The sequence below is a fragment of the Frieseomelitta varia genome, unplaced genomic scaffold (genome assembly GCF_011392965.1).
Source record: "Frieseomelitta varia isolate USP_RPSP 00005682 unplaced genomic scaffold, Fvar_1.2 scaffold_906, whole genome shotgun sequence".
NCBI classification, from domain to species: Eukaryota; Metazoa; Arthropoda; class Insecta; order Hymenoptera; family Apidae; genus Frieseomelitta; species Frieseomelitta varia.
In genome coordinates this window covers 10287-19276 of record NW_025110708.1, presented here as the reverse complement: position 1 = coordinate 19276, position 8990 = coordinate 10287, and the positions used below count along the sequence as shown (strand labels likewise).

Here is an 8990-nt window from a genome sequence, read left to right as displayed (position 1 = left end):
TGAGAATTTCCCTCATCTTTCACTCAAACACATGAAATGTAACGCCAGAGAAAAGAAAGTGTTATTAGTTCCATTTGCTTTTCTGTTAAAAATAATATCTACAAAAATCCTGCAATTTTCCCGTACAAATTTCTTGAATTTATCGCAAGAACTCAGTGACACAGCGTTCGCCTTGCGATTCGATTACCACGTGTAAATCATCCAACTTGTTCGAACATGTACTGCAAGTACAGACGCAAATAAATTTTCAAAGCTTGCAAAATATTCGCTTTGAAGTTCAGACACCTTTAATTCAGATTTCCAATAAATGTAATAAAAATCACACGTTCGTGTAATCCCATCGGTTTTCGCAAAAACGAAACGGAGAAAAAAAAAAAAAAAATACCTAAAATAAAATTATTTCACACACGCGACAACGGTCGACGCTTTCACATTCATATTGAACTTGACCGAATTAATTCGTTAACCTGATTATTCGACAGAACTATGAACGTGTTCGTTCAGGCTAGTTGAGAGTAATTATTACGAAACTCGACAGCGGCTGAAATTGCGGGCAGAGAGAAAAATCGAGGGCACGTACGCGTAACGATCTGTTATCGTTGCCACGGCGAGGGTTTTCTTCCGTTGGTTTGAGGTTGAACGACGCTGACAGAAACCTTCCCTCCGCTAGCTTCTAATTAGCTCTCCGGCAGATCTGCCGGCTGATTACAGGCCGTGAGATCGGTCGCGTCGCTCAAGAAGCGGCCATCGCCTGCGATCGCCGTGTACACAGAAAACGAGCTTTTATTAATAACTGTGCAAGAAACGCGGAAGCAGCGGATCGTGCCTCTTTGTACGATACAACCACGCGGTTTATTACGCCTGTCGGTCCCCTTCGTTTCCTCTGATCTATACAACCGAGAAAAATCCTCAGGACGAGGAGAATTTCGTCGATGTTCGTTCGCAGTATGGACCATTGAACGCGCAACGATTCGTAACGAGTTACGTCAACGACCAACCACCGTACGAATTTCCGACTTGCGAAATACGCCTCGTTGCTCCTTCACTTTTACTTCGCCAGCAAGTGTTTCCCACAATTCTACGAGTGTTCGCGATCAGCCAGCGAACACGATGCAAAAGTTGCATTCTCGCCGCGAGAAATAGAGAGTTGTGTTCTTTTTTTTTTTTTTTTTTTTTTCTAGCGAAGCAGCAAGGAACGCCGAGGATTCTTCGTGTTGTGCTTGTTGCCGGAACGTTCGACGCCTACACTTTGTCGAGGAATTTGGAAAATAAATACGGTGACGTTGTACCAACGATTTTACGTCGTAGAAGCACAGTGTCGTTGCGTCACTGGTCAAGATATCCACCGTGCTTTAAGTATCATAAGTTAATTAACGCGTTCGATGGAGCGTGCTTCCGAAGGTATTCAATTTACAATTCTTCTCTCAACGTACTCAGTCGTACAATACATCTTTCATTTCTTTATATTTCAAAAGTGATATCGACAGAGATGTTTTTTTTAACTAGCATTGGATAAACGTAAAGTAAACGTAACGCATCAAACACATCTGGATAAAACCGCATGTCAGAAGCTGAAAATCCTTTAAAATATCTCACTGAACTTCCACACACTGGCGCATTCACTTTAATAACGATCATACGTCTAATAATAATTATAATAGTAGCGCAACGTTCGTAGTCACAATGTGACCTATATAGGGGAAAAGTCACGGTCGCCTGACCTTGAGTGAATTGGAAACACGTTTCACCAGCGTCGATTATAGTATGTGTATATAATTTACAAAATTATTCTAGCTTACCTGTTGCTCGTCTACTTGACTCGTTGTATCGTTCGGAGAATGTACCGTAGGGGGGAGGAGAATGATCAACACCCTCACTCGGCGACGGTGCGCACCAGACTGAGATCAACTAGCGGACTTTCGGAGATCTGCAACTGCAACGTGAAAAAGTTGAGGAGAAGAGTGGGGAACGTAGGCTGGGAAAGCAAGCATACCTTCTCAGTCGTGCAAGTCCAGTCGAAGAAAACGGGAAGTAAACGAAAAACGTTCTCTCCGGTTCAACAGCTTGCTCTCTCCTCCTGTTTTCATATCGACTTTATTATTCGTTTCTTCGAAATACATGATCGTCGATCGTTACCGGTGCCACAGCCGCGAAAATTGCGTGAATAAACTATATTTATAAAATGTATCTGTCACACAATGCTCGTTTAATCTGCAATTGAATCAAACGAGAAGAGTCAACGAAATCATAGGTAATCTAAAATTAACCATACGGTCGGTGGTTACATATGATAACGCGCCCTTCACCTAGTTGCATCATTCGCATCGGAGTTACTCTAATTTCACGTACACACGGACAGTAACTCGCATGGTGAACCGAACAACGGAATCTCACCGTCTCGACAACGGCGATCAACGTTGGGACGGTTGGAAGAACGATAACGTTTTAAAAATATAACATTTATTAGACATGATTTGATCTTACAAACAAAACTTCGTCGTTATTAAATCGTATAGTAAATAAATAATGCTTTGTTGCAATAAATTAGAAAACTTATAATTTTCCTTTCCTTTCGCTTGTCGTCTAACTATCACAGAGGCTTGTAAATTCGAATTGAAACAACAAGAAATGTGAACAAATCATATCGTTTGACCAATGTGATTGTTTCCTTTCGTTCGCGTTTTGAGATAGAAAATTACACATGATATATTTCGTTACACGTAAATTGTTCGTAACACAACTGATCTCTGGGGGCTAATACGATTCTACGAAATGTCGAGTTGTGTTGCTTTCCTCTATCGATTTCAGAAAAAGTCAAGAATCGTCAATCTCGTGATCTCGTTATTGCGACAACGCAATAAATAAGCTGACGGTTCCTTCGTATAGCTTGTAATATGTATCTGGAATCCCATGTACTTGTATAATTGTATACGTATGTTTATCTACAATGATTTTATGATTATATTATCATCTTTTATTAATAGAGGCTTAAAGTAAAGTATTTCGCGTTTTGAATAAAATTGGCATTAGTTGGGCTAATCGTATATCTAAGGACATGGACGTTAATGGACAGGCGATACGAACTTTGTAATTTAAACCAATGGAATATATCGACGTCCGTTATAGAGTAATAGAATGTTACAAAATGGAAGAATACGCAGAAAGGGTGCGCGGAAGCTTGAACATTGCTGAAAAAGTACAAAAGAAAATCACATACTCAAGAATGTTCGTTCTAAATCAGTGGCCTTTTGTAAAAAATATGACTGCGCAGTATTTTCAACAGTCGGGCAATTAATCGTTTCAACAATTAAAATTGAAATTTTACAACTTACAATTGAAATTGAAATGCAACAATAAATACGAATCTTCAAGAAAAAATTGTGTAAACATCAATATTGAAAAACATAAAACTTACAATGAAATCATATTACGAAACAAACAAAAATTTAAAGAACTTTTTATAAAAGGATATCGAAATCCTTCCGTAAAAATCTTTCAAAATTTTTGTTTTTCGAATATTTTATTATTTAATTATAAATTTTATTGTTCTCAATATTTCTCGACGATTCGTATTTGTTTTATTGCATCAATGCTTGCAAAATAATGTAGCTGGAAGCTATCCTTACGATCAAATTTCCTATCATCTCCAACGAGCTTTAATTTTATAGAAAAACATTTAAAGTATCTCGTACGAGAACATTGAAATTCGAGCGAGTCACAAGAAACGAAATTTTTTTTTTTTTTTTTTTAGGCAAGATTCCCTCACAGATCGATATCTTACGATTTTATATTTTAAATTCGTAACAGTTTATCAGTTGATTTGCGTGACGATTTATGCGTCTTTTCACCTGTCTTCGTTCACTCGGTTATGTTCGGTGTTCGGTTGTGCATCTTCCTCGGTATCGGTATCGTTGTCGTTGTCTCTATTGTTCTGCGAATTTTCGACTCTGTACAATATCTCATGGCAAAGGGGACAGCTATCCTGAACGTACAACCATTTTCGCAAGCAGACACTATGGAAGTAATGATTGCAGTGTGTGATCTTGGCACTATGCATCTCCTGATAGCAAATAGCACACACATCGTCTAACGTTCGAAGTTGTTCTGCCTTTGCTTCCGGAAGGGAATTGATCTTGTTAACAGCCGATCGACGCTTCATGAACACGCTCCATCCGCTTCTTGCTTCTTGCCATATATTAAAGTAAGCATGAATGCATATCATGACGGCGCGTATCGCTCCGCCAGATTCGAACACTAAAATCCAGAACCCGTTGAAGAATAGGATAATACCGAACGCAAATTCGATGGTATTGCCAAAGGATCGTATTATGTACACGCAGTCGTCGAGCTGTTCCCAGAACACGCTGCGGTAAGCATCGATCAGAAACAGGGAATAGATTGCGAGCGAGACAAGTACCTTTACTATCACCTCGATACTAAATACTGATACTGCCAGTAACCAAGTGCTTACACTGTAATGCGTCCAAAGGAATACCAGCAACGACATCGGGAACAGTATCAAAAATACGCAAACCGCCAGAGCGCGAATATGTCGATGAAGCGCTGGATTATGAGAAGCACTGAGCGACATCAATAATGGATTTACGATGTTATGCACGAAATGTAGAACCGCCGTGAACAATAAGCAAAAGTTTCGGCATAGCCTGATCAAACGTTTCTCTCTGTCTAAGCTCGTTAATCCGGTTTGCAGGGCCAGCACGTAAAATAAAATCGCGGACACGGTACCAATACTCTTCTCGTCTTCGTCTTCCGTGAGTAACACCCATTGAAAGAAACAGCCGATATAGTCGCAAATAAACGAAATTATGCTAGTCATTCCCAAGACTGCTGTCAAGGTCTCGCAGCCGTTTACTAACAAACTTCTAAGCATTATGTAATAAGTGAACGTCTCCTCGCCGTAATGATTTCCAAGAATCTGAAACACTTGTGCTCCGACACGTAGCATCCAGAACATGCGTAATACACACGGAACGTTCAACCGTATCCATTCGGTTTCGGCGAGAGCGGACAAACCGTAGTTGCTTATGAAATTACGCGCATGTTGATAACCCATATAGAGTGTGTTTAGCACGGTGATGCCGTGGTACCAAATAACAAATTTACATACAGCTAACGGAAGAAGCGCTGCGAACACTGGCACATGGTTGAGAACTTGCGTCTGGAAAAATATGTATGTTCAATAATGTGCGTATTAAAGTGAAATATTCGTATTTTATACATGACATTTGAACATGATCTACGAGAAACATAATGTAATATACATACTTAAATTCTTGTCGGTTAAAACATGCAAAAATCTACGTTTCTGAACATGCGATTATTTTAAATCAACATCGAAATACATTAATAATATAAATTAAATCGATATACAATTATATTCAACTTACCGGAAGCGGACAAATGCCAACGATCGATGGTGTCATAAAACTCAGTACGAGAAATTTTTGTAGAACTGGATGTTTTGGTGCAAGATGAATATAATAAAAAATACTAGCTAATAAGCATTGTAATATGTAATTCTGAATTATCAGAAACCCTGGTCCTTCATTCAAAACGTATTTTAAGTTAAGATATAAAATATCATCAAGTATGCTAGTTGTTGATTCATGTGTGCTCACATATGTAATGATAGCTTTCATCGTACTAATATTTGACCAATAGGAAATAAATATTACCCCTACTGATATTAAGTATAGGTATACAATAATTAGATGTTTTGTCCATAACATAAATGTACATATTGCAGCAAGATATCCTGAAAAGTAAATATTCAACAGTCAACTATTGAGTTCTATCCTACTTTAATTTTAGTAAAAGCTCAAATAATCCTTGATCATGTATATATATTGGTATGAATACATGAAACATGAAGTTTGCTCCTGTTTACAAATGCAGTGACCCACAGGAATTAATTCTACTACTTTGAATATAAACATGTCACTTAAATATGCTCAATCTATCGTAAACTACTTTATATTTTGACTAATAGACTGCAATTACTTTTTCATATATAACTATACACTTAAAAGATATTCTCACTGCAATCACTTTCTCATACAAATACAATTAAAAGATGTTCTTACATAATGTGCATAACATCAAAAATATCTCTAATCTAAATGACATGATAAATCTAATTTTACTTTGCTCTTATTTTAAATACTTTGCTTCGCCTTAACAAACACACACGTAGAAATTAAAATTACTAATAACGAAATATAGAAATTATTAGTAATGTAAATATCTTACCTAAACAACAGCACAGAAATTTTAGTACAATTGCAAAATGCAGTTTGTAAGCAAGATACTCAAAGTCGAATGGATTTAGCAACGACGTAGGTATTATTGAATTCACAAAACTATCTGAAACTTTTGATATTTTAAAACTATGTTCACTGTTATGAAGCACGACATTGTCAGTAGATAATCCAAGTCCAATTCTAAGTAATTCGTCTATGATGAATAAAGGTGGAACTCTAATTATAACGTCTGCAAAAGTGAGTAACTTTTCCTTCATAGATGTATCCATTGTTTCTCAAATTTTTGCTTTTGTAATACAGATTTCAATGATACTTTATTCTTAGAAAGTGCGAGAACAGTTTCTCCAGTGCAATGTTATTTAATTTCGTTTGTTCAATATCTAAATTCAAAATATTAAAAATAAATTACACTTGATATATTCTGCCATATTCAATAAGCAATCAATGCTAAATTACGTTATAACGCTTACCTCCAGAATTATAAAGTTTCTGATTCTCATATTTTCGAAATACGCTTGTCTTAACGAATAACTGGAATAATTTTTATCATCAAAAATCGACGAAAATAAGAGATGTGTTTTCAATAATCGTGAATTGTAATTTTTCCAGTATTCAACGAAGAAAACGGAGTAATTTTGATGCCGAGGATGTAGCAGAAATTCAAATTTTTATAGAATCAACGTATCATACTTGATCCTGTTTTAATATCATAATATATAAAAATTCGTTGATTCGGTTCCCTATTTAGTTACAAAGTGATTTGAATCGTTTGCAGATATTACAAAAACATGAGATTTTACCATCGCACGAGAATATGCTAACACCAGGCAAACACAAATTTTTGGTCTCCGGATTTCTGTCAAAGATGTTTTTCTTCTTCCTACTCACTTCTGCTTGTAAAACTTATTTTGTGTTTATTTATTCACGTTAATAATAACCAAAACGCGTTAACCTGACAGCGACGGGATTTAGACTAAACTACGTGTTTAAAATACGCGTAATTTTCCCCAACGTAAAGCGCTGTCGCGTATACTTTGGAGGTTACAAAGAAACATGCACAAAGAATTTGAACGATTTGATCAGATGGCGCTACATTACTTTTTCAGCACATATCGTGATCTGAAAATAACATTATAAATTTACATCGTTACGTATCGCGAAAATTCTATCTGAGCAATTAAAAACTTATCGCATATCAATATAATATCAGCGCATTAAAATTATTTGATCATTTAAAAATATATTTACGTTTTTGTAAACTAGCAACTGTCTTGAATTTATTGCTACACGTAATATTAGTATAATAATTATTCCCGAAATAAACTATAAACGTGCAGAATTATTACGTTCATTCCAAAGTTCGTTTACTAAATCACGTGCTACACGTGTACAAGACGAGCATGCAGTAGAAAAAAAAAGTATATACATATTTATAATTGTAGATTCAATATTGGTAATTTTATTATGCAAATTCATAATTTTATTGTTAATAATATCATGTACTCTTTATCGTTCGCTCGCAAGATGACTGACAATATTTCACTGATCATGAAAGAAGGGAGGAACAGAAATGAGGAGTTTAAAATTAAAAATCGATTCTGGAAGCATACTGATTTCAGATGAAAGTAGTGGAAACGCATTTCTAGTCAACATCGAATATATTTCTCTCACGTGTCTGTATCGTGTGTAAAATCGTGTTTAAAAATTTATCTTTCAGAAAAAATGTAAATACAATTAAAAGATTATATAAGAAAATACAAACCTCCAAAGAATGTCTAAAAATTTGCATTGTAACACTGAGAATGAAATCCTTTTCCTTCTTTTTTTTTTTCCAATTCTTTTTTGATACACACCTGACATATTCGATGTTTAAATGCAGATATCATTTCATCTCTAAATAAGATAAATAAATGAATTGATCATTGGGCTCCCTCTGTCTCTTTACAGGCATGCATTTACGACACATACGTGCAGAGTACAGAATATTCATACTGCCATTCGTTCAAAACTAGCTACCATATAACTTATCTATGTCTCGGCGCAATGTTCATTCGTTTCTCTGAATTAATTGAATCTTAATGCGCTTGCATATGCTACCGTAATGCTACATTATAGAACAAATGTCTTTTCATTTGTGATCTCTTTTTTTATAAACCCGCGCCTTCAACCCGTTTCTTCGACACCGCGCTCTAATCATTTACGTTAAATCTCATTGACAATGTTTGCGCTCGCAGCATTTAATTCGATTCTACTTTTTTTTTTATTGTTCCTTTTTCTTTTTTTTTTTTTTTTTTTTTTTTTTAAATTTGTAACGCGAAGTTGGAATCTTTTGTAAAGTTGCATTGAATGCGATTTGTTAATTGTACAGTGTGTTTTTTTTTTTTTTTTTTTTTTGATGGTATTTCGTTTACACGGACTTGTCGACGGGGGACGAATGTATTTTGTATATATCGTACGAATGCAATGCAAATTGATTTGATTTGATCTAATAGAACAGGTTCGTTCGACCAAATTTTTAAATAAATGGAATCCGTGTAAACGAAGTTTTATTATATTCGATTCATTCCGATTACACTGTGTGTAATCATCCTTAACCTCTTGCGCTGGAATGAAATGCAATATTTCCTCAGTTTTAAGTGTATATTTAAGTATAACTTAGAAAGAACAAATAAAAAATTTATTATTACTTTTTAGTAATTTCTATCCAAT

General features: G+C 35.5%; 1 protein-coding gene across 4 annotated transcripts; it reads right to left on the bottom strand.

Moving 5' to 3' along the window:
- Positions 1-2570: 2570 nt before the first annotated feature.
- On the bottom strand, positions 2571-8588 carry LOC122537387 (protein TRC8 homolog). Of its 4 annotated transcripts, none has more exons than XM_043670500.1 (5): positions 7082-8588; positions 6752-6977; positions 6271-6661; positions 5409-5776; positions 2571-5179 (listed from the first exon to the last, which is right to left on the bottom strand). In XM_043670500.1, exons 3-5 carry the CDS (start codon positions 6548-6550, stop codon positions 3845-3847), a joined length of 1983 nt encoding a protein of 660 aa, XP_043526435.1. In that variant the 5' UTR covers positions 6551-6661; positions 6752-6977; positions 7082-8588; the 3' UTR covers positions 2571-3844. The 4 variants fall into 4 exon arrangements, with proteins under 4 accessions (XP_043526435.1, XP_043526436.1, XP_043526434.1 ...); XM_043670501.1 differs by having other exon boundaries at positions 6752-6812; XM_043670499.1 differs by having other exon boundaries at positions 6752-7400; positions 7530-8588.
- Between the last annotated feature and the right edge of the window lie 402 nt (positions 8589-8990).